General features: G+C 33.1%; 1 protein-coding gene across 1 annotated transcript in view; it reads right to left on the minus strand.

The window, feature by feature from the left end:
• The window catches only part of LOC125057195 (activating transcription factor 3), a 73,449-nt gene that overhangs the window by 2,104 nt on the left and 43,368 nt on the right, over positions 1 to 27,977 (minus strand). Inside the window, exons 2-5 of the mRNA XM_047660715.1 lie at positions 13,116 to 13,556; positions 10,213 to 10,302; positions 4,512 to 4,667; positions 227 to 385 (exon numbers count right to left, since the gene is read on the minus strand). Coding sequence (XP_047516671.1) covers positions 227 to 385; positions 4,512 to 4,667; positions 10,213 to 10,302; positions 13,116 to 13,382 — 672 coding nt within the window. The 5' untranslated portion in view covers positions 13,383 to 13,556. The remainder of the gene's footprint in view (positions 1 to 226; positions 386 to 4,511; positions 4,668 to 10,212; positions 10,303 to 13,115; positions 13,557 to 27,977) is intronic.

A 27,977-nucleotide genomic window follows, 5' to 3' on the forward strand; every position in this document is an offset into this window, starting at 1 on the left:
TGAACATCAGTGTTGCTGATTCCGGCTTTTTCTCTCGGCCTACACCCTCTGTCTTCTTTGCCGATAAGTAGGGATGTCTACCGATACAAATTTAATGACGTGGAATTAGTGATACCTGTATCTTATGTTCCATAGTAAACATTAAGTTAAAGCGATTGTGTTGTTTCTTTTTTAAATTCGATCAATTAAACATCTTTCCTTCTTTTTAAAGTAAATCAGAAGGTACCTTAAGCTGCGCCTTCAGGTCGATATTCTGATTCTCCAAGACTTCACTCTCGTTGACCAAGTTGACTGTCCGTTCACGCTTCTTCATTCTACATTTCGTGGCAGCAATTTTATTCCTCTCCCGTCTACGTCGTCTTCGCTCTTCGTCTTCAGGTGTTAACTAGAATGAATATAAATTTTAAATATATTTTACATTGATAGATTAATCTTTTATGGATTTGGAATGCGAGAGCATCTATAACGCGGCCTACTAGAAACTACTCAAGGTGGTTTTAGTGGGTTCTGAATAGCAGAGATTATGGTATCGAATCCCACACATCCCTGCAACATTTGGAGGCACGCGCAAATCCATTTCCATCTTGGATATAAAAAAGGTAAAATAGATTTATTAAACTCTGTTTTGAATGTTATCACTTAAGCTACAATAATTTAAAATCGATAACAATAGTCTAATAGCATTGTTGAAAGGATAGGAAATTTTCAAATGCAACTAAGGGGCTTTTCAAGTATTACGTAAGCACTTTGGGGGGAGGGGTGTACTCTTTTACAAATAATATGGCCCTCACATTGTCTATACTTGAAAACTTAATGCATTTTCGAGGATTCCTACAAAAGATTAATTAATTAAAATTTATGTACAATTATTTTTGAGACCTTTGCTGACAAGGGGGGGGGGGGGGGGGCGAACTGCAGTAATTCTGCTTACGTAATACTTGAACGGCCCCTAAAATAATTTTAAGTGTTTGAAGTTATTATTAATAATATCACATTAATATAAGTCAAATCAACGATACAAATAACGGTCGGTCTTAAAGTACCAAACGTATTTCGAAAATTAACTTTGATCTTCCATTATACCTTAACACCATCCACATACAGCCTATATTAATATCCAAAAAGTATTTAAAATAAATGACCGACCGTAATAGCTAATTCATAAAGTTCAGGTAGCCATTAAATTAAAGAAAATTATCTAATTGTGCAAGGTTGGTTTAGCTATTCAGTACACCTGTGAGGCTTTCATTTGCAACATTGCAAGCCTTCGATCAGGAAGTTAAGTCACGAACGCATTTGCAATGCCTTCTTTGTATACTCGTAAAACTTCAATAAAACCGTTGAATTATAATGCATTGACAGACTTCATAAAGATCCAATGGGAAATGTGCAATGGATCCCAATAAAAATTCTATTACTTCAATTGAATCGGGACGTATTGTTGGGAAAACTTACTAAGTAAGGATTTTATATTAAGTAGTTGATTTTTCTTCGTAACGATACTCGATAACATAGAGACAGTAAAATATAAAGTGCTCAAACGCTTTCGAAGTTTCTTTATTAGGGAGCGTTCAAGTATTATGTAATGAATTTGGGGGTTCCTCTTGTAAAACGTTACGATGTGGGGTGGGGATTGTACAACGCGTTATTGTTAATATTATTTTCACATAATGGTATAAAGAGTCACTGGGTAGTCACGAAACGTTTTACTATTTGGTACAGAAAAACGTTACGGCGCGTTACATGGGGGTGGGGGTCAAGAATCTCCAAAAATTGCGTTACGTAATTCTTGAACGCTCCCTTATCACACTTACTACATTTATTAAAAATAAAAATAAATCAGTGGCCGTATATCTTTTTTAGTTCTGGGTCTCATATCTATGTATCTGTTTCATCATTTGTCAATCTAATAGGCATGTAGATGATTCCTGTGTATGACACACGCCGTCGACTTATTGGGCCGATTTCCTCACGATGTTTTCCCTCATCGTTCCAGCGAATGTTAAATGCGCACATAGAAATAAAGCCTATTGGTGCACAGCCAGGGTTCGAACCTACGACCTCAGGGATGAGTTGCACGGTAAACTCGCTTTGTAACGATACTCGAAATGAAAAAAAAACTCGCATTGTCACAACATAAATAACTAAAAATATAAAGTGTTAAAAAAGTTTTCTTAAACACTTAAAGTTTCTAATTTTTACACTTATTACATTTCTGAAACTCGTGATCTTTATAATCGGACTAGACAACCCAGTGAACTTCGTATCACCTGCATATATTAGAGTCAAAATTAATTACAAAATGTTTAGAACAGAACGAAGCGATTGGACCTCATACTACAGCTATGAATCACAACTGAAGGCATAAATATATGTCACCAAGTGAAATTTTTTTCATTCTAAAAAGACAAAAGACATCTTATATTTCTCATCTAGGAATAGTTTTAATTGGAAAATTCAGTTGTTTTTAGCATTTTTCTATTCTAATTACTTATGTTTAAACCTGTTCTGAACTTCTAGAAATATTTCAAGAATATAATTAGCTAAATCGTTCCAGACATTCTCGATGATATTCTCAAACCATTAGGATATTAAAAAAAGTATGAAAGTACCGACTACAAGCCCGGCAGATAGATGACTTATTTGTGAATCTAAACCATCCAGGGCGCCACCCAAACGCCTACAAAAAAAATAATTTGAATTACAAAAATAAGAAAGATTAATAATTAAGTACATTTATGAATACTAAGAGAATCCGACTCATCACAAAGGCCGTAGTATAAACAGCATTTGCACCCACCACATCATTAAATTGTCTTTAAAAGTAGACACAGGTTTCTACACAATAGACACCCACCTTTCTAACCAGGTGTTCCACCATATGAGTAAATCAATCATTATTTTGGTTATTTAAATGTATTTAAAAATATTTTTGTAAATATAATCAACAGACTCTTGTTGTGCCTGAAGTGATAAGATCCGTGTTGGGCTTTTGAAGTGTGTATTTTAGCAGTGTTGGCCAAGTGGCTTCAGCGTGCGACTCTCATCAGTCAGGTCGTCGGTTCGATCTCCGGCTGTGCACCAATGGACTATCTTTCTATGTGCGCATTTAGCATTCGCTCGAACGGTGAAGGAAAACATCGTGAGAAAACCGGCTTGCTTTGGACCCAAAAAGTCGACGGCTTGTGTCAGGCACAGGAGGCTGATCACCTACTTGTGGGTGGTGGTAGGTTGTAAAGCCACTGATTTTTTTTTTACACTTTATTCCTATTTATAATATAATTATTGCAATCTTTATAGAAACATGTTGTATATTTTAATTAATAAATAGGCAATGCGTTCTGGAGAACTGAAAATTCTATCAATGTCATATTATGTTATACATTAACATTTATCATAATAATTATATGTACGAGACATTCTTTATAAAGGTTTATAGTCGGCCAAGGAATACTACAAAATATTTAGCAAATTTGTACTGTGTAGATGGAACTGGCACTATCATAATGAAAACAGAGTTTTTATTAGTAAACTGCAACGCGAGGTCATTCATTATAAAATTCGGTTACAAATTTATTACTGTGCCGCCACATGCGAGGAAGTAATAAATTAGCTGAAAAATATGATTACTGTCGTGATGTTTTTAATAGCTCGGAGAATAACCAGCGAATTGCGTTGAGAATGGAAGGTGATTATTGCGAACCAAGTTTTATTAAGATGACCCGGTGAACTTCGTATCACCTACATATATATTTGTTTCAAAATTAAAATAATAATTTAAAACCATAGAGAACGGACATCAGCTATGAATCACAAATTTTTAGAGGGCTCTATAAATAGATAGTGACAGTTTTTAGTATTTTTTGAACTTATGATTTATGTTCCTAAGATAGCCAAATCGGTGCCACCTTTCTCCAGTTTTGGTGAGACAAACGGACCGAAATTTATTTATAATATAGGAAATATGTAAAAGAACAGACATTTAACAAAGACTTCTCAATTATTTAATTTAATATAAAACTATACTTCTTACACTTCTATTATTAATAAATAAAATAAATTATAAATAATTAGACGGCTCTGAGTACGTCAAACAGTTATAAAAACATTTTTGCAATAAATTGTTCGTGGTAAAAAATGTTTAAAAAGGACATATTCAAACCTATATCTATTACATAAAAGTAATTATTAGCAACACTCTTCTTTTCTCTCATTGTATCAGGAAACTAATATATTTAACAGTCTCTTTAAACTGTATATAAAATCCTTGTGTTGAAGCTTTCAAGTGTACATATGCCATACACAAATACTTGCCGAATGTCATACGTATAACAAAAGTTAGGAAGTAAAGTTTTCAAATGTTAAAGGTTAGTTTCCTTTATATAGTTTTGTCTATTAATGTACTTACTTGTTTTCTGTTTCGTATATATTGTTTATCTATGTAATCTGTTTTGGCGTTCTGTATTGTCTAAGTGTTTTGTTTATTAAATAAATGAAAGCCATCTTCTCACCTCACTCTTAGGCGTCTGAGTATTGCTGCTATCGTAATCGTCGTCACTATCTTCTCTCTTCATCCTCTTGATGCCGCCGTCAGTGTCGCTACCGGACAATTTCCGTTTCGACTCGATGGACAGCTTCAAGCCAGCCTTGATTAATTCCGAACACGTCTGGAAAAGATAATATCATTTGTCGTAAATATTTATGTGTGTGTTGAAAATATTAATGCTTGGGTAAGTACAGTCAAAATCTGTTATAACGACATCGAAGGGACTACTCATATTTCGTCATGATCGTAGAACAATGTCGGATTTGAAAAAAATCCATAATCCACTTTGGATACTACGTTGACTAAATATTACGGCTAAAGTGACGGATTTGATGAAAACATGTGATTTTTCTAGAAAACTGTGTAATTTAATGTTATAATTTTTATTTTGTTTCACAACAAGCCCTTTTGTTTGTTTGTATGCCAATTTCATAATATCAGAATATAAATTAAAACAGTTATGACAAAAACTAACATGATTATATTATTTTGAAATAGCTACCCTGTAAAGTTTACTATTTGTCAGATCCGTCACTATTCTATGACGATTTCTGTCGTAATAACCGATAGTGTTAACAGCCGATGACGTTGTTATTAAGTACTTAATACAATAGAATTCAGCCGGGACCTTTGATTTTGGTCAATATACCCGGTATGTTGTTCTAAACGATGTCGTTGTAAACGGTTTTGACTGTTTATTAAGAAGGTATGGGCGGAATCTGCTTTCCGCGTCCCGTTTCTGAGTGTTGGTGGCGTCGTGGGGTATTAGGATATGCACAGAAAGCGAGCCCGAATAACCCCAAGCTTTTGTCATAAATTAAGATTATATATAATATGAACGAAAAAATAAACAGCGCCCTTACCGAGTAACTTACTGTGAGATATCAGCGCTACGGACCTTGGAATCGCGGTAAAAAAAATATTGTGATTGGGTTCGCTTTCGGTGTCCCTATTTGAAGTTACAGAGTATGGCTCAGGTATGATTTTATTTGGGAATATTCCATAAGTGTCTTATAGGTGAATTACTTTTTAAGTGGCATTGAATTAGTATTTTTTTTAGCTTACAGATATTATTAATTATATATAATTTAAAAGACTTATTTTAAAGTTATTAAATATTTTATCTTACTTTGTATGTATAATTATGTGTATTCTCAAAAATAAAAATATACTATCATTGTCCAATTTTATAGGCCGGCAACACACTTGCGAGCCTTCCAACAGTGTAAACTGTGTCTATAGGCGGTGGAATTACTTAACATCAGATGACCCCTTACCATTTGCCCACAATTTTTGTGCGAATTCAATTTCTAAATCTCTTGTTAGTAATTAATATTAAATCAATCATTTCATAGTTTAGAAATATTTAACAAACTTTTGGCCATTGAATTTGCATTAACCATTGGCAATCACTAACGATCAATCAATTTACAGTTAAATTAAAACTTTAAAGTAAACATCGTGACTATATCAAAACTCACCTTGAATAGAAGGTTATTTTAATGTACACAATGTTTTTCCTAGTTTTATGTTAAATCATTTTGTACACTTATCTTTACCGAAATGGAATCGCACTTTGGAGAGGTCAAACGTAATATTTACTAATTTTTACTGATAAACATATCAAATATAACTTTTAACTAGGCAATAATATCTCGACTAACCTTCCTGATTGATATCTTATATTAATTAATATTTCTAGATAGAATGTTATTAATTAACTATTCATTACTAAGATGTCATGTGGAACATGGTGTAATAGTTGCAGCTCCCAACAAACATTGTGTGAAACAAAAAACTTGGCGATTAAAAATAGTAGCGAAGAACTGGCAGTTCTTCTCTTCCGTTCTACGCCCTTGATTTGAGAACTGGCAGTAAATGTAAATAAGAAGCATTTAATATATATTTCTTTTTTGACGTTCATAAGTGTACATTAGTGCTACCTACTATGAATGAATTATTTTTTTATTAGAAATTTTGTCTAATTTAGAGTAGTTTGATAGAGCAAGATCCCAGGGCCGCCAGACGTCACGTATTTTCTGACGGATGAAATGTGGACGATTGGGTAGTGTTAGTATGTACTATGATCGTATGTCTACCTGCTAGCTTGGTCAAACGGCCAATTCCCAGGTATCAGGTAATCAAAGTACACAAAAACATTACTTACTTCACGTAAATTCTCATGGCTGATTTTTATATATGTTTTCGAGTGTATAGTTAAAAATAAATTGTCAATACTCCCAGACACTTTCCGTCGGCCATATTGCTTAACAGACGCTTTAAGGGTCTCAAAATAATTAGTCAACTTCACGTAAATTCTGACGCTCCATTTTTATATATGTTCATCCGACAACTATTTTAAAAGCTTTGACAAGAAGACAGACCAATCCAAGGGGCCAATCATCCCCTAAACTAAATTTTAATATCTCTATGAGTGGGAGAGCATTATCTACGCGCATGAGACTGAGTGAGACCGACTGCGCTGTTAAAGCCATGAAAATTACTTGAACAGATATTTTATAATTTTATTTTTTATTTTTTAACTTTTGTTGACAAGTAAATTATAGCAACAAAAATAAGAAAAAAATTGACACATAATAAATAATACTAAAGTTAGACGACATTTTTTTTTTTTTTCAATTTATTAATTAGAACTAAAAAATATTTTTTAAAAATACTACTTATATTTAAATAGCAGCAATTTTTTTAATTAATTATTTATTGGAAATTTGGAAACAAAGTGGAAAAATATTAATTCTTCAATATTTCTTAACAGTGGCTTTTAATCTTCATTATCATCATCAACAAATATCAATCTTGAAATTGAATATCTAAATCGTGATCGTCATCATCAGCATTATCCTTATTTTCTTACTCTGTAAAAAACAAGTTAAACAATGAAGGTCTGAAAAAACTAAAAAGATACAAATAATATGAGAAACGAAAATAATTTACCTGATTGTTCTTCCAGCGAATCACTGACAAAACCCGGTAATTGATCTCCATCGAACCAATGAAAATCATATTTACCATCTTGTAGTGTCCAGCCATTGTTTTCGGGGTTGAAAATATTTATCATCTTCATACTTGCATTGTTCCAAAGCTAGCCCGTCGAAACTGTTGCCAAAGCTCACTTTTACAAGGTGGTAAGTTACTGGCATCGAAGTTTCTTAAATTCTTTCGATTGAATTCTTCATTTATATCAGATACCATGTATGTAAATGATAAACAACTGTAGTCTGGCAGCATCTACATCAATTATTCCAGGAACGTTGTAAACATCACAGATAAATTTTTGTATTATGTTGAATACACGTTCTTCTTCATCTACATCACCAACAAAATCCAACGTACCAAAACGGTGAAATGCTTGTTGGTACTCTTCATTTTTCTTCAAAATATTAAACGGCTTTTGCTTGCCCTTTTTGAATAATAATAATTTTTCAAGTAATTTTCATGGCTTTAACAGCGCAGTCGGTCTCACTCAGTCTCATGCGCGTAGATAATGCTCTCGCGCTCCCACTCATAGAGATATTAAAATTTAGTTTAGGGGATGATTGGCCCCTTGGATTGGTCTGTCTTCTTGTCAAAGCTTTTAAAATAGTAATAGTTTAAAATAGTTGTGGGATGAACATATATAAAAATGGAGCGTCAGAATTTACGTGAAGTTGACTAATTATTTTGAGACCCTTAAAGCGTCTGTCAAGCAATATGGCCGACGGAAAGTGTCTGGGAGTATTGACAATTTATTTTTAACTATACACTCGAAAACATATATAAAAATCAGCCATGAGAATTTACGTGAAGTAAGTAATGTTTTTGTGTACCTTGATTACCTGATACCTGGAAATTGGCCGTTTGACCAAGCTAGCAGGTAGGCATACGATCATAGTACATACTAACACTACCCAATCGTCCACATTTCATCCGTCAGAAAATACGTGACGTCTGGCGGCCCTGGGATCTTGGACCATGAGTGGTAGTACAATCACCCGGCCACTGGCTGGTCTTTTAGATTTTTTTAAATTACAAACACAAAAATAAGACCGACAACCCACCCACTAAAATGGGTGTCATGGGCACGCTTTTGAGCGACCCGTAGGCACGTTTGCCCGCTATACTTAAAAAAATAATTTCATTCGTTCGTTCTATAGTAATTTTAACAGAAATATTTATAGATGAAATCCTTTAGTCAATCACAATTCGCTTTAAAACAGGTAGGTGCATGCAATCTCAATTTAACTATTGAATATGTATATTTTCTCACATTAATAACATCCGCTTATTGTGCGAGGTTAAAAAAACTATACTTATTATCATGAATAGAGGTTAAATGTGCAATTTTCATAATTCATTGATTTGAAATAAATTCTTGACTCTGCCATTAAACGAGTATTATTACTATGTACTTTATAATCATTCTAATTCTAAATTAATTATTCTGCTTAATATATACCCGAGAACCGTCCAAAATTTAAAAAAAAATCGGTTAAAGGACTGGCTTATGAACACACCTTACGCAGAGTTGGAGATGCTCCTGAGTTCCTCACTCATTCGTGAGTTAAATGTGTAACTGAGTGAGTGAATACTAACATGCACCACACACTCACACATGCACTCATACGTGTTGTAAACAATTTAAAAAACAAAAAAATGTAATGGAATACACTAATAAGTTGTTATGGAAGAGCTGACACAGGTTAATTTTTACCTAAAAGGGTTCCCAAATCTTACACATTATAAAAAATAAAAAAAATATGCTTATTTTGAAATATAACATTCAGGTATCACTTATTCCACGTAATTAAATTTGAATCGGATAGACATCCGGTCATCGACAAAGAAGACAGAGGGTGTAGGCCGAGAAAATAAGCCGACGTAAAAAACTCTCGGTACTCTTTTAAAATAGCAAATCATCAAACAACATTTATTTTAAAACAAATATCGCAAATTAATTAGAACTAGCATGTCTAGCACTAGTCCCAGGCCCTTTTATTAACTAGAAAAAGTTAATTAAATTAATTGTTTATAAAAAAAAAACTCCAGGATTAATGAATAACCACTACAGCTAATCCTTCCGTCAATAGTAATCCATTGACGTGGTCTTTATTACAGTTTAAAAGTAGCATTTTATACGTGTAACTATCGTGATAATTTTATCGATCTTAAAGAATTTTCTAGAATTTTTCAGATACGTTATCTAATGCAATGGGCGTGGCTGCGGCGCCACAAAAAGGCGTGTTTAGCAAGTTTGTATAATAAAGATAAGTTATGACATTCGATTTTAGATAAAAATAGGTCTGTAGGTTTGAAATATGTAATTATAATTATGAAGATTTATCAAGACATCATAAGAGGAGAGCGCCCTGTTTTGACCAAGCGTATGAAATATAAAATGTACTTAGAAAAGAATTGAGGATACCAAAAGGTTTTATTGTAATTTTATAAATAGCTTAATTGTATAATAGTTTTATAATATTTTTTGTTGAAATTTGGCCATACATAAAAAAATATGTACCTACTATGACTGACAGAAACTTCATATATGAAAAGTTTTTACTAATGTACTATATATTAATTAAATATATATATAATATGCAAAGTAAAAACGGAGAAATCGTCTACGTAAGCAATAACAATGCAAGTGTTTTAAAACATACTTCTACCTTTTGTATACTCGGCGGAGTGCCTGAGGCTGGCGAGGTAGCCGAAGACCCATTGGACATCGAAGAGTTTGAGTCGTTCCCACACATATTCTGAAAACAGAAGAGAACTTTAAGATATGTTTTTTATTTGGGATAGGTACATATCTTAATTAATAATTATATTATTGACGTTCATAAGTGTGCTTGGTTACCTATATGAATAAAGTTTTTTGAGTTTGAGTTTCACAAAAACTCATTATCAGATAGTTCTTAGGAGTTAAAGAGTACCACCGCTGGCGTAGGAAGGAAAGGGACGGATGTAACTTAGCAAGCTATAGACTTAACAATATTATGGCAACGGTTATACATTTCCATTTATAAGACGATGGAAGATGGTTTAGTACCTAACACTTAAAGACATGTCATCCTTCCAAGACTCTTATCCCAGCGAAACAACGTTTAATTGCCATAGAATAGGGTAGTGCTTTCAGAAGTACCTCAATTTTAAAAAATAATTTGTTAATCAATAAAGCGTTTAATTCATTTGACGATTATTTAAATGATCCAAATCCTTGTGATTGATTTCCTCCAATTCAAACAATTTGTATGACTCATAACTTGGCGATTAAAAAGAGTGGCGGAGAGTTTCTTGCCAGTTCTTCTTGCCCGCTCTACGCCCTTGACTTGCGAACTGGTAGTAAATGTAAATTTAGAATCAATTTAACATCTTTTCTGTTGACGTTGTGTACTTGGTTACCTATATGAATAAAGTTATTTTGAGTTTGAGAATTTATAAATAAAATATTATTATAAAAGATTTTATATATTTTTGAATAGAATTTTGGTTTCTCTTTATGATTGTTGTTTGTTTTTATTCTCTTTATGTATCAGTGTGCCGAGTGTTTTTGTAAATAAAATACAATAATCATAAATTTATACATTTGAAAACCACTGAAAAAATGAAAATCTTCGTCTTTTTATAAATGCCAGACTACAATAAAGTATAGGTGAAGTCCCTATGACGAGGAATTTTGATGAAACTGATTAAACGGTTCTCTCCCCTCACCAATTTATAATTTATAATTTCCGACATTCCAGCGAAATATTTCCTAACTATTTGGCTTTTGAAAATGGTCAAATTGTTTATTAAAGTGTACTTAAATTATATATTAACAAGTACAACGTTTTTTGGTGTTTTCTGACTTTTAGTTATACATCACATCAGTGGCGCTACAACCTTTTTAGGTCTGGGAATAGATTTCTGAATCTGTTTCATTTGTCATTCTAAGAGGCAAGTAGAACAGTCTACGTCAAGCCGGTTTCCTCACGATGTTTTCCTTCACCGTTCGAGCGAATGTTAGATGCGCATAGAAGTCCGTGGTGCCGGGTATCGAACCTACGACCTCAGGGATGAGAGTCGCACGCTGAAGCCACTAGGCCCACACTGCTCAGTTTATATATATTAAGGAATAATAAATACACAAATTTTGCTAACGAAAAGTTGAAGGTTGGTTGAAGAATCTACATACACCTGCAACCTTTAGCGGGAATTCATTTCCACCTCAGATTAAAACAGAATGCTTAATCGTACAGGACATTAATGGTAGCAGTTCCATTATGCAAAATGTGTCACAGCAGATAAATATCGGCTTTGTCTATTGTCATTTCACGCTCTGAATTCATCGTAGTTTATAATCACGTCCATTCATTAAACTAGCGAAATGACCCGGTTATACCTACTGTATGGTTCCTGGGTCATTCTTCTAAAGCTCACTAAAACAGTAAAATAATAGTTTAAAAAAACTAAAAAACACGCTTTTAAAGCTCGATAGACGAAAAATATGGCACAGAGCGCCCCACGCTTTTTCACAATAATACCAGTATTTTTTGTTCATTACCATTTTTAGCCTAAATTAGGAATTATTTTTCACTTTTTAGTTTGATGTGCTTTAAATGCGTGTTTTTTAGTTTTTTTAAACTACATATTATTTATTTTTTATTTTTTAGTTTATTTTTTTTATTTCTTTTTTCGGATTATTGCATTGTCATCGATCTTTGACAGGTGCACAAAATTTGAATTAAATCTGTCCGTTAAAAGTGGGTCAAAATCGAGTCCGAAGGAGTCGGTTACATACATACATACATACATACAGGTGAAGCTAATATAAAGCGTGTAAAATAGACAAACCATCGTAAACCTAGACTTTAATAACATTACAGGTATTTAATCTAGCACTTTATCTAAGTGTAGGTGTTTGTTCAATTTAAACCACTTTGATTTTCTAAGTACTTTCATGGTCAAGACAGAATATTGTTCTGAACGTGACCGTAAATCGTGATCGTACATAATTATACGTTGTTCCTAATAAACCAATTTTTCTATTAAATCGCCAACGCTATTAGTCAAATGATACTAATTACGCTAGACCATAATTATATCGGATTATTCCATCATATATAATTTAACTTATGTAAAATCTATCACTAGTGATAATAATCTCAGTTGAGAGATAAAGACGCATTATGATAGTAGAATAGTAGAATCTCTGCTACTTTGGCCTTAGTAGATATTTCCGATCGCGATCTCAGAAAGAATTCCAAGCTTGTTCTATACAAAACCACCAGCAACCAGCGCTCACTTATGGTTCTGAAACCTGGTTCCTTAGCAAGAAGGACGAGCTTGCTCTCCTTATTTTCGATCGGAAGATTATTCGAGGAATCTTAGGCCCTATTTGCAAAGACAGGTCCCCAAGATCCTTACAGAAATCACAACCTGGTCAAGAGAAAACCCGGTAGACCGAGGCTACGTTGAAATGGGGTTGTCAATGACTTCTAAGCAATAGGGGTTCGAAGTTGGACGCAAGAAGCACTATATAGATTTTGAAAGGGTCTGTAAATGATGATGATGATATAATTTAACTTACCCTAAAGTTGGAATTCTTGTCATAATTATACTGGTCTAGGGGATTCGTCATTGTGATGAGGTCGTTGACAATCTCCGGGGTTCGCAGGGTTGTCGCGTTCCCCGCATTCTCCGCTGCCAGGAGGTTAATCATTGCAGCATTCAGGTTCACATTAACACTTAAATATGACGCGGAATCGCCGTCGTTTCCGACAGCGGCCGTCGGTGATGGAGACGTATCTTCACACTTGATTGTCGGCACAGCAGAGCTCATGCTCGACGAATTCATTATATCCTTGTACGGAGCCAGTTTAGCTTCTTTTTGGTTACGTTTCACACTAAAAATATCTGGTAATACTATCTCTATATCACTATCACTTTAACCTAATATCACTGGTCGTGGTAAACTGGTTCCCAATGGCACTTTAGTCTTACAATTAGAAGTCTTCACGGGTAACTCGATCTGGAAAGAAAGAAATTTATGTTAATAACATTTCATAAGGCATTTCACACTAAATCAAAACTCTGAAGACAAGAACGCAGTATTGGTGCGAATTTATTTATTAAAATTTACCACATCATATATAATGTTATATATATATATATCTACAGTACAAGTTACAAGCTTTTCTAAAATACATGACAATTATGGTAAACATAAATGTTACAAAAAACTAAATTGTCAAAATAATAAATATACTTCAAATTATTTAATTTTAGTAGTATTTTTTTTCACTATCGTTAAGCAAATAGTTACTAATAAATAGCGGATTAGGTATCAGATAGGCACTTGATGCCATTTAAAAAAAATTTAAATTTAGTGTTTATTCTGTAATTTCGCGAAAATTTCGAATGAGAGGTGCCTGAACTCCTAGGTTGGTTTTAATTTGAACCTTGATAATAAAAGACGACAATGTAAGGGGTCACTTGAAAGATTTTGTTTTAGATTACCATTATAATCTAGTTAATGCAGGTGATACATTGGTATAACTATTCGACAAATTTAACACTTGTTTGCTGCGCAGTTAAAGTCTTAAATTGAAGTTTTTGAATTTAGAATGATTTGAAAATTTTAATAGTGGAAGGCCAACGCCTACGACAGTTCTAAGTAGGTACCAAGCCCTTCTAACCTTATTAATCTATTGCAAGCACACGATGGGTACTTTCGTAATCACACAGCTGGTATTGTTATTAGCTGGATGCTTCCCCAATAAAATTATTTTACAGTCGTCAATTGTAAGCGCGTCATAAAGTTTTTTACGACTCTGAACAGGCTTCCGCGTATCTATTGTTGAGTAGATTATAACAAGGACACGGGCGGATTAACAGCTGTATTGGTGTGAGCCAGTGTTGCCAGATGGTCTCGGCGACGTACCCCTAGACTAAATTGAAATCCCCTAGGATGGCTTCAAATACAAAAAAAAAATTGTGTAGTGTTATTACTGAATTTTCATGTTATTTTAGAATATGTATTTAATTAAATCACATCGTTCCATGACAGCTCAAACGAATATACAATTAGTAAGGTTAACCACACGGATCCTATCTTACGATGTGTTCGTACTTCAATTTAATTCCAAAATCAAGAACGTTATAGCAAAAAAACTGTAGTTGGCGTGTTATTTAAGTTTCCCCTAAAAACCCCAAGTACTTTTCCCCCTATTCTGCCCCTAACTAGGTTGAGAAACTCCTAAATCTAAGGGGATTTGCCTCTGATCTGGTAACACTGGTGTGAGCATATTATATGGAAATTAGGTGCCTGCGGTAATACTAAAAAACACGATTTGCTAAACGTGAGTTAACATTGGTTCCATATTTAGATATAGTCGAAAGCTGCCGGGCACCTTGACCCAGCCAGAGCAGCTATCTGTGTATATCTGTCACGTAAATACAATAAAGCACTGACGGTAACCTAGATGCGAAAATCGTTTATTCCGTTAGCGGAGAGGAAAATCTGCCAAGACGCATCCTTTTTACGTAACAACGATTTTAAATAGACAACATTTTCATTTGAGGTTCAAACGCGAGATATTGTAAATGCCTAATTACTGCGTGATTAAAGATATTATCAAAACGATTATAATGCCAATCAACGAGCTATTCATATACTTGTCATAATGATTACCAGTAATTGCAAAAAAATATCTCATGAAATCATGATGTTTCTAGAGAATAATAAGTTGGCCAAGTGGCTTCAGCGAGCGACTCTCATCTTTGAGGTCGTAGGTTTGAACCGGCTCTGCACCAATGGACTTGTCTATGTGCGCATTTAACATTCAATGGAACGGCGAAGGAAGACATCGTGAGGAAACCGGCAAAAAGTCGACGGCGTGTGTCTGACACAGGAGGCGGATCACCGAACAGATACAGAAATCTGAGGCCCAGATCTAAAAGGTTGTAGCGCCACTGGTATTAAAAACTGACATATTTTATGTCAGAGCCAATATAATATTGGTCAAAACGTAAATCCAAGATCTTTTTAAGGAATTTATACAGTCATATTGACGTGCAATTTCACATTATTCTTTGTTAAACTAGATACCCCAGGCATCCCATCATTCAATTGGTTCCTCCTTTCCGAAGAACGCGTTTTGGTCAAAGCTCCCCGATGTCCAGATTGAGCATTCCGATAAAAGAGCTAGGTCTGGATATCCATAGTTGCTCCACTCACACTTTAAAATCGATTTTCGTTTAGTTTTTGTAATTTAAATTGTTTTGTTTAATAGTTATATTATCCCTTCGTATATGTTATATTTGCCTGTAAGTCTTGTACCAATGTATCAGTGTGCCAAGCGTTGGCAAGCTTTTATCTTTATATATATAATTCTTCTGTGAGTGTGTATGTCACTGAACTTCTCTCAAACGACTGGACCGATTTTGATGAAATTTTTTGTGTGTGTTCAAGGGGATCTGGGAATGGTTTAGATTCACAAATCAGCCCGGCAGGTGGCGCTGCAGTCGGTACTTTCATACTTTAATATCCTAATAGCTTGAAATATCATGCAGGACAACGTCTGTGGGGTCCACTAGTTAATAAATAAAAAATTTAAACTCGAAGAAACTTCAGATTTTAAAGAGCATCAAAACTATCATAATATAAAATTATCCGCTACTTAACATGAAACAGGTTTCGCTTAGCAAAAGCCACACAAAAACTGAGTACGCTAATGCGTTTTACGCAATTGTAAATGGCATGCTAACTAGTCAATTAGTAAGTAAGTATATACTGGTTATTTAGGCAAACAAACAACTATTTTATAAATCTAAAATTTATAACTAGATATTTATAATAAGATATTTTTGTTATCCGATTCAACAACGCGTGACTGTATGTTTTTTTACATTTTCTTTAAGATTCGCTCGAACGGTCAAGGAAAAAATCGTGAGGAAACCGTCTTGCCTTCTAAGACCCAAAAAGTCGACAGCGTTTGTTAGGCACAGAGATCACCAACTTGCCTCGTAGATGGACAAATGACCATGAAACAGACACAGAATCTGAGGCCCAGACCTAAAACGGTTGTAGCTCTGATTTTTTTTGTATGAAAGAACTAAATTAAATAAACTTAAGATCCGTGAATCTCTCTTGCTGTATGAGTATTGGTACATAGAAATATATTATACTCGTAGATTACTATTCCTAACATTAGCAACATATACTCATTAGGTGTAGCGCCACAGATTTTTTATATTTTTTTGTTTCCTGACTATATTGTCGAGGTATTCACTGATCATTAGCAAAATAGCATTTTTTAACTAGAATGATTAAGTACTACTTCTGTAAACAACTTTTTTTTATTTACAGCTTTTGATCAACATTATGTTCATTCCCAAATCTATATGTCAAAATACATTACATTTTTCACTAACAGGGGTCACATAATCGCACCTAGGACTAAATATTGTTTCTATTTCTTACACTATGTCTTCTATACTTAGTATAGACTATAGACCATAGATTGCATTTATGTGTAGAGTTTGACCGACTTTTGTACCAGCTGTAACGTTTCGTAAAAGAGCATTTGCTTTCATAAGTTATTTTCACATTGTATATGTCAAATTCGCAGCTGTCAGCTGTCACATTTAATCGTCTTTAGTCCTTGGATAAATGGACTAGCTAATACAAAAAGAGTTTTCCAATCAGCACTTTTTGATAGTACAGATTGTTTAATTCGTAACTAATATAACTTGTCTACCATCTGTGCAAATATTAGCCAAAGAAAGCGCCCGTGCCCGAATTTACGACTGCATTAAAATACAAATTTATCGAGTGCTATTTGAAATGTCAAATGGCCGCGTAGGTAGAGCATTATCCATATATTAACACCAGGCAGTAGGACGTCCGTAGCCCAAAAAGGAGAATGAAAAATAAATGTATCCGGTCGATATTGCGTGGGAGAAATCATGTTATGCCTTTCGCTTATAAACAGGCGTAATTATAAGACACTTGCATTCTATACAAATCGTAAAATATCACTTTCAATCACTAACAAAACAGACACTACTTATAATAATTTCCTTCGCCATCTTTTTCATTCACTTCGGTTTGTTCTTCATACACATTACACACACAATCACACAGTCATGAGATATTTTTATTATTCTTCACTACCATCGTCTTAAAAGAAATTGTGTTATTCATTTAGTTAAAACATGTTAATAAAAGAAGAGCAAAAGCTTCCCTGACACAGGTCTTTGACTTACTAGAGATGCCTCAATCTGAACTCTTTGCATAATAGCTAAATAAAATAAAGAATTTTGAATTGTTTTGAATTTTGAATCACTTGATCGTGTTTCTATATTATATGTATGATCCTGAAGACATCGTGCTACTCAGGAGGCGAAATTTCGGATTGCAAATGTTCCGACATAGTATATTTACGTTTCGTTTTACGGGATCCCAGCGGTTCAACTATAATTAAGTAATGATATGTTAGTTATTGTATTGTATAAATACACAAAGATTTTATAGCAGTATTAATTAAAAGTCTAGTGGAATGTTTTCTATCTATTAGGTTGGTATTCCTCAATCTAAACAGTGGTACAACCCCACTGGGTTTTGGGTTATAAACTTTTAGGACTGGACCTCAGATTTTTATATATGTTTCGTGATCATTTGTTACTAATAGACAAGTAGGTGATCAGCCTTCTGTGCCTGACACATGACGTTGACTTGATGGGTCTAAGGCATGGCGAAGATGTTTTCCTCTACCGTACGAGTATTAAATGCGCAAATAGATAGAAAGTTAGGATACAGCTGTGGTTCAAACCTACGACCTCAGGGATGAGAGTCACGCTGAAACCACTATTGACATCAAAGTACTCAATATCATCAAGGAATATTTTGCAATGTAGTTTTCTCTTTCATACCCATAGATTTTTAATAAGTATGCAAAGGATAAATAATATTCTATGATGTTAATGGGAATCTTCCCCCGTCTTTGTCCTCGGGATACGAGAAATGGGTGACCTAGTTTCGAGTCGCACCCACTTTACTGTGTATATGACCGTATTACTTTAGTTTTATTACGCTGTTAGAAGTTAAAACGATTTAAGCTTTTTTAATATTAAACATTATATTACTTTGTAGTTGGCTTCTAAGAAGTGCTTAAACTACAAAATATACTGTTTATTTTTCTTTTTATCATATTGTCTTTAAATTATTGACACATTGTAAAGGATCAACAAACATTATTTATCTATATCCTGTAATTCCTTAATGACATGACACATTTCTGAATCTGTTTTATTAATAATCTGTAGTATAAGTAATTGATAATCATTCTGTGGTTTTTAGTTTTTTTTTATTCATCGGGAATGGGACCGGACAGGTTATTTCGCACCCATAACACAGAGTATATAATCTCTTTCAAGCCAGTAGTAATACCACACTTAATGAAATTAACATTAGCAAACAATGAAATCTAATCTGGCGCCATATCTGCGGGGGATAAGGCCACTGGACTGTACAAAGGCACGATAGAGTAAATGAAGAAAACTACTGAAGTACGTATGTTAATATTGTATTACTTATATTACGAACAATCGTTACAGAAGTGTGTACTTCTGTAACGATTGTTTTGCCAAGATATGAACTTCGACTTTTGTATACGGGGCTAGATATTTTTTCCTATAAGCATTTACATGAAAATTAAAAATTAAAAAAAGGGCCTCAGATTTCTGTATCTGTTTCATGATTTGTCAATCTAATAGGTAAGTAGGTTATCAGCCTTCTGTGCCTGACAGAAGCCGTCGACTTTTTGGGTCTAAAGTTTCCTCACGATGTTTTTCCTTTACCGAACCAACGCGCTAGGCCAACGCTACTGTATGAAAATTATTCGCACATATTTTACCCAAATATCCACATAATACTAATTTATTTCGAAGTTATTTCCATAATCTTCATTCTTTGGTAGGCGATAAGAATAACACTAGTTTTTTATTCATCTTAATCGATCTTAAACCATAGACTATATAAATGTAGATATACAAAATGGAAGTCAAATTTAACTTATTGTTATAAATGTCGAACATATTTAATTTTATTTACAATTATCAAAAGCTTTTCACTACGTTTCCTCTAATGAATCTTAGTAATTGTATAAATAATATTGTTAGACACTTGTTCTTAAAGACGCTTTACCCGGCATGTGTTGGTTAACACGTTTCTTGATTTTAATCATAAGCTATTAAGGTCAATGGCACTTTAATTTTTACATATTACACATCCGTTTTAGGGAGTGTCGTATAATAAATTAGATGATTTGATAATACATTAATAACATTAAAATTTATATTCACAAAAATTCAGTTTGTATACTGTATATCTATTGTCTATGTGAGACAGCTGACATTTGTAGTATGATTATGTTTTTGTTTCAATGCGCTACTCGAGGCAAATATTGTTATTTAACTTTTAAATTTCACGTTTATAGCAGTTGATTTACAACTCGTACGAATATTTTATCACTAGATTAATCTTTACCAAACAAAAGTAGAGAAACAATTGATTAAGTAATGTCATATTGCAGCAAGTTTTAATAATAACCTCTAAAGTTCACTGCACACAAATTAAAAATGTCCAAAGTTCATTTGGACTTGTTCACTAAAAAACTGCAAAAAGAATAAAAATTTTAAAACGTAGCAACAGAAGCGCGCGTGTCCTTGACACTTGGCGCGGACAAAAAGTATGGGCCGCAATTTTCGGCGCGCGGTGGGTGTGTTCACTTTTTCGTACTCTGTAGCACGCACACATCGACACGTCCATAGAGTAATTATATTATAGATGTTGAATTTTAGCGGTTGTTATGTAATTTTAATCTTTAGTCATGAATAGACAGAACATGTTCAACAATATGACATACACTTATGGATAAGTAATTAACTAATAAAAGCACAATGTTATTTCTGAATATAAAAAAGTCATATATTTAACATAGCAAGCTTTTCTTAATAATAAACCTACTTTAAAGTATATAAAATGTTAAAAAAATAAAAGTTTCATAGATTGATTTAATATTCATAATTATGTATGTTAATAGGTGATTAGCCCCTAAGCTTATTAATTAAAGTGTAATTTAAATTTGTTCAAAGGAAGCGCATGTCAATTTAAAGACTTTTCTTCGTCGTTTATTTACAATTTACGACATGTTTAACCTTAACCTACATTAACAGTAATATAATATCTTATGGTTTATATTATTACATGTCACGTTTTAACTTAATTGTGCAAATGTATAATTTTCGAATGATATATTAGTATTAAATTACATTATGTATACATTTCAGGTAAATACCAAATTCAGTTAATGCAAACATTCTTACAAAACACAAATTTATTGATTGACTTGGATTGTTTTGGAATTCTATTAATTATTAGATATATTTTTTGTTTTGTGAGATAATATTTTTTTTATAAATTTCTTAATATTATTAATATCTATTAATTTGGCTCAATTAATATGTGTTATGTTTTAACTGAAAACTACTTTTATTTGTCCTCTATATGACATAGCCAGTTAACCAAATTGATTAATTAACTACTTTATAAAAGAATATTGAGCAGCCATGCGACTATCATGTTTGAGGCCGTAGATTCGAATCTACAGCTGTGTACTAATGAACTTTTATTTTGCGCATTTAAAATTTACTCGTCGTAGAAAAAGAAATCATAAGCTTCGTGAAGAATCAAAATATTCCACTTACAACGTTTCTTGGAATGTGAAACTTCTATAAGTTTTTAATCTATGACCTATAATTCGGCGCCGTGCCGTATCTACATACATGTATTATATTCGTAAAAGGAACAAAGGAAGGCAATGTATTGTTCATTCCGTCAACTTGTAGACTAAAATTTGCATTGAATATTTTCGATTTTGGCGCCCACAGATTAATTTCAAGTTTCGATACTTTTTTAAGCGGGAATGATTTTTAAAATTGGAACGTGAACAAAGAGTTTTTAATAATTGTTATTCATTTAACAATAAGACACTGTTATTACAATATCAATAGGCTGAGCAGGTTATAATGATTAAGATAGAATATATTCTATTAATAATTAATAATTAATAATTCAGAAACGAGACAAAGCACTAAGTATGACTTACGAATGTCAAATGAATTGGATTTTGACACCGTCGTTCGTTTTGGTCGTTGTCTTCATCATGTACTTTAAATCTTAGCAGCCAAAACCTGTCTCAATTAAATGGAATTAAAATCAATCAAAACCATTTATATATTTATGTTTGTATTAGAACATACAATTATAATATTTTAATAGAACTACGTAAGCTACATATGAAGGCATCAATCACTGTATAATCTGTGGTTGTAATAAACATATACAGCCTTCACCGATTTTATATCTTTACTATTAATATTGAATTAATGCGAGTCTCGTAGTCACGATTGACGTACCTTGAAATGAACATAAATATATTTTATTCGATGGTATCCATTATTATTATCAGTTCCTGTGAACGGAAATGCATTTCAAACACCTGGTCCTATCTGATTATCACAGCTATGTAATATTGGTAGTTTTCCAATTACAGAGCATAATGCGACTCAGTAGCGCTCATTATGAGCCATAGTTACCATTTTAAATGCTATAGTCTGGCTAATGAAAGAAGATAGCGAAAAAGCGCGGCAAATTCAAAAAATTGTATTATGGTTTAAAGTTTGATTTATTTTGTGGGTTTAATCCACTTGATATTACACACATATTACACTTGACATTACTTGATCCTATTTTATTATTTTTTACATTGATAGTAACTGTATTTCTATGAAATTAAATACTACACGTATTGAGTCTTTTACTATTGATACTTAAAGGAGAACTAAAAGTATATTTATTATAAAACACAACTTTATTCGAAATAAACAAAATCAGAATCCAAAAAGTCAATAAAACAAAGTTAAGACTATTATACCTGTTAACTATTCGGAACAAATATATAATAATATAAAATCTAGTATCAAGTAAGTTTAATCCACAAAATATATCAAACTTCGTTATCTTCTTTCATTAACCAGACTCTAGTTACCATTTTAAATTCTTTTATATTAAATTATTACCGATATTACGTGTAAACAATGTATTCGTACTAAAATAGCGCTGTTTTCCGTATTGTAAGATGAACAAAGTCAAGGACAACGCGTCGTCGTTTCCATGCAAACATATGTTAGGGTTTCAATGTGACCTTTCGTTTCTAATAAAGGACATTATTTTCGGATCATCGAATATTTTATTACTAATTAACTTTTTAAATTAAATTAATTTATTTTCCTTTCGGTGATCTAGCATTTTGTAATGAAACCAAATATCACGAGAATGTAAACACAGAATTATTTTTAACATGTTTTAAAACGAAAAATGTTTTGTAGAGTTTTCTATATAGTCCCAAAAGTATTAATACAATCAATTTACAATAAAATGCTACTTAATTAGGCTAGAAAGTCAAAATCATTTATTCATATAGGTAACACAATGTACACTTGTGAACATAAAAATATGAAAATATTTGTATATATATGAAATGCTTCTAATTTCGTAAAAAGTACTTATGTCCGTTTCTAAAGGCCGATTTACATTATCTTAGTGTTTAGGAGAGTGCTTTAGGATAGTACTTTAGTTGAAACATGTAAACGCTACTTGCTTTAGTAAACGCTACGCTAAAGAACTTGCCTTTCAAGTTGTACTAAAGCACACTCCTAAATACTAAGATAATGTAAATCGGCCTTAACGGATAGTATTGACGCTGTGAAAAAACAACGAAAAACAGTGTAATGTTAGTGGTTTAGTTTTAAAACTAGATCGCTCACAACTACACTCTAATCGATAGTACCGGTGACCCTAGAGCTGGTGCTTTCCTCGATCAACGAATAAGTATCGCAATATAGCGAGGAAATTCTGCCAGCGGTAAAGATACACTGCCACAGGGACCAAACTTTTTAAATTTATTTTAATTTCCCTATACATTCAGGTTCCAATCCTTATAAGTTCCGTTTTTCTTTGGATATAGTTCCCCACGTAGCTCTGATATGGGAAACATAGATCGCGTAGTAAAGAAACATACAAGTCAATATAGACCAAGTCAGCGATATAAATTCAGGTAAAATTGTATTTAAATACCCATAGAATTCAATGAAAACCCCAACCCAGTTCCGTTTTTCTTTGGATATAGTTCCCCACGTAGCGCTGATATGGGAAACATAGATCTCGTAGTAAAGAAACATACAAGTCAATATAGACCAAGTCAGCGATATAAATTCAGGTAAAATTGTATTTAAATACCCATAGAATTCAATGAAAAACCCAACCCACACACGGAAAACTGCAATACATCGTGTTTTTGCAATTTTGTCGCCGACCTTGACTATTTTAATACAGGAAACATAATGAAATCAACATATTCACAAAGACTGTAATTATTACATATACCATCGATAATATATCTTTAGCCGCGGTTGAGTTGGAAGTACCCGAGTATTTTTAGTGTTGGAGCCTAGTGTGGGTCCCACAACTCTTTTTTTTTATATCTATATGTATAATGGATTTGCGCATTTGCCACCGATTGTAGTATGTGGGACTGGACCCACGCCAGAATCTCTACTATTCAGAGACTCCGTGAGCACCTACTAAAACCACCTCGGGTGTTCAACAAGGCCGCGTTAGAGATGCTCCTCAGTCGTTCTCAAATTCTACCATCTCCACGGCATAAGCGTTACGCTCAAATCGGTGCAGTATACTACATACGGGGTAGGAAATCATATATTCTCTTATTAACTCCTCGTCTTCTAACTGGTTGATAAAGAATGGTTCATAGAGCGCTCCCACGCTCGTTCTGCTGCATCCTTCTGTAGCATTACTCACAGAAGGACACTGCTTCCAGACAGACTACATACATACATATCTCCTGGCCTCTCAGTATACGCAATAGCATTGGAAATAAGAACTATTCATTTAAAGTGGCAAAATTTTGGCAAAAAATTCTAACCTATAACTGGGTGATGACAGCCGGAAATAGTAGGTTTAAATCTTGGATAGTGACAGTATTTATAGGCTTACAATAAAGGAACAAGAGAACGCCATTACGATACCTGAGAATTCAAAATCATTGAAACAAATCAATTGTCATGATTAACATATTATTTAAATACCAGTGTTAAACTGATTGAACTTAAAGCAATGTCCGACTATTAATGCATAACAATCGAACTATATCTATAGTAATGTATACAAAAATGTCAACCAAGATAAGATCATAATATTCTTAAATTGCTTCCCGCAAAATTAACAATTATTTTCAGCTTATTTTCATACAAAAAGTCATGCGATTGCGGTGTTGCTTAATTTAGTTTTATGTGAGTATAAATATAGCCGCGCCACATACATTTGCCTACATTCATGTAGTCGCGAGAAAAGGGCGCACCGAAGGAATCTGTATATTACTTTAAAATTACTTTTGAAAGGGAGTGCTTTTTAATTTTTATTAAAAAACATAAGCACAAACTATTTACGCGAGAAAATACAATTACATAAACATAATCGTATGACACATTTGAATACATTTTCTTCATCTAATCTAATCTTGATTATCATCATTATTTACTACTGAACACGTTATGAGAGATTTTTTATTATTTTAAAGTATTTATTATTTTTAAATTAACTACAGTTATTACGGCAGTTTACTGTGTCCTGAAGATTAATAGTGAATATTGATTTATTATTTTGTATGTGTTTGATACATCCTTCGCATGCACATCCCATGACAAACGCTCAAATCTAGGTCAGTAAAACAATGAAAAACTAGCTATAAAACAATGTATAAAACCGCGATTAACACATAATCCATTGTAATTTACCACACTGACCTTGTTTAAACTAAACTACCCCGAATATTAAAAGTATTAATAAATTTAAGTTAAGTTTAGAATTTTAAAAAAATTTCAAAAATCCACACGCAAATTGATTCAAATCACGGAATAGCAAAATATGGTTTTAATTAGTTTAAAAACTCATAGCAGGTTATCTACATGACACATGCTTCGTCAGACGATGGATATTATATTAGTATTGATTAATTGAAAATACATTTAATTAGTAATCATAACAATCAAATATACAGTATTTAAAATTTTTAAAAGAAAACAGATATAAAAAGTTGGGTCCCTGTGGCAGTATACCTTTAACGCTGGCAGCATTTCCTCGCTGTATTGCGATACTTATTCGTTGAGCGAGGAAAGCACCAGCTCTGGGGTCACCGGTACTATCTACCAGGCGCCAACTTAAATCTTTAATAAGCGCCTGTGTACTTAAACCCCACGGCCCAAGTATCGACTCCAAAGGGAACAAAATCGAAGTTGCACTAGTTATATTTGTATTATATTGTCATCTGCAATAATAAATGACGTCGAAATTCTTCGTTAGCAAGCTGTCGTAAGGTTATTTCAAATCTACGATTATATTTTTATATATCTAGAATTAATCTATGTAAGTAGACTTCACGGAGTCGGCCATTTTGGATATTTATTTGTGCCCTAAATAAAGACGAAAACATTTAGTGTATTCAAGACTCAATTTCCGCATTTAGACGCTCATTTGTGCGTAAATTCCTGGCTAATTAACTCCTTCGAGAAACTTCAAAGTTTCCAGGGCACTTCGAAGGCTTCACGGAGCGAACTTATTACAAAGGCAACAGTAATTTGGGCATATAATGCCAGTTCGTAGAATATGAATTATTGAGTCCAAAAAGAAATATTGAAGGTTCCAGAATCTTCGGAGCTGCCCTGCGATTCTGTAACTCACTTTTCGAACTCACACAGCGGTTTTCGCATCGGCGGTCGCTCTCAAATCAGTCGTGAAGCAGTCATTTTATGATTTGGCATTCTGAAAAGTTGTAGTGCTTGTAGTTTATTGTTTATTAGTATGTATGTGTACGTAGGTGTGAACCTCTTACTTCGAGTTTCTTTAAGTCGGTTTGTAAAATACCTTACAATCATTCAAACTTAGGCGTCGTACAAAAAAGGTTGCATTTAGCTGTCATTTGTCATTTTTAGTATATACAAATGCTTGTAACGGTATACCTTTAAACAGGAAATAATATCAACTCTTTGGCACCATTTTACAAATGCGTGGGTGCGGAATGTATAGGAAATTTAGCGACCACTTAATTACTCAATTAAGGGTGATGAAAAATTCAATCAATAACTACCATTTATAATTGTACAAACGTGACAGTTTTATTGGTGGTTATTAGTTTTACAATTACTTCTGAATATAAATAATATTGAGGATTTTACTTAAATAATCAGTGACGCTACAACCTTTTAGGTCTTAGATTTCTGAATCTTGATTAAAAGGTGGTAACGCCATTGATTTTTTAATTTTAGATTTTTATTTAAATACCTAATAAAGATCCGGTTCGGATATAAGTAACATATATATCGTATGACGTAATCTAGTAATCTCAGGTGTAGTTTATGTGATGAGCATTTCGATTAAATCAATTAATTTATCTATAAATAGTTTAATTGTAGTTTGTACCATCGTAAATCATTGGCATAATTAAAATTCAAAATCAATTATTCATTTAGGTAACACAATGTACACTTAAGAACGTCAAAAAGAAATACTTCTTTTTACATTTACTGCCAGTTCTCAAATCAAGGACGTAGAACGGACTAGAAGAATTGGCAATAAACTCTCCGTTACTCTTTTTAATCGCCAAGTTTTTTGTTTTACAAAATGTTTGTAAGGAGCTGCAACCATTACACCATGTTCCACATGACATCTTAAGTAATTAAGCAATTAATAATAAAAAAATAAAAAACAAAGATTTGTCCACTATCAGCAGTAGGCATGGTGAAATATAAGCACGCACTTGCATTACATAGTACGCTTTCTTTAACCCTCTGGCCTCTGGCATCTGTTTTCAAAATTTTAATTGTCTTGGTCCTTATAGTTGGTTCTGGTCTAATTAGTTACCTCACGATATCCTTCGCGGTTTGATGAAGAGGTTACTGGACATAAAAGAAAAACACTTCATACACAAAAGTATTTGATTAGTAACGAACTACGACTATATACGTAGTATACGACTCGGTAACAATACAGCGCGAATTATGATTGCCGTATATCAAATTAGCCCTAAATGTATGAATATTTATGTTTATAAAAACACAAGGAAAACATTAAAAAACATTATTTCAACAAATGCTACTAATATTAGTTCCGATAAATCCTCTTTACATTGAACTTATGAAGTTACTATGAATACAATAACTAAACCGCAAACCAGTTCTAGTCATTGCGCATTAAAAATTATGAGGTCATGTTACGAAAATAAGCGCTATTTATAGATATCTGAATCCTAGGGTT

The sequence above is a fragment of the Pieris napi genome, chromosome 16 (assembly GCF_905475465.1).
Source record: "Pieris napi chromosome 16, ilPieNapi1.2, whole genome shotgun sequence".
NCBI lineage: Eukaryota > Metazoa > Arthropoda > Insecta > Lepidoptera > Pieridae > Pieris > Pieris napi.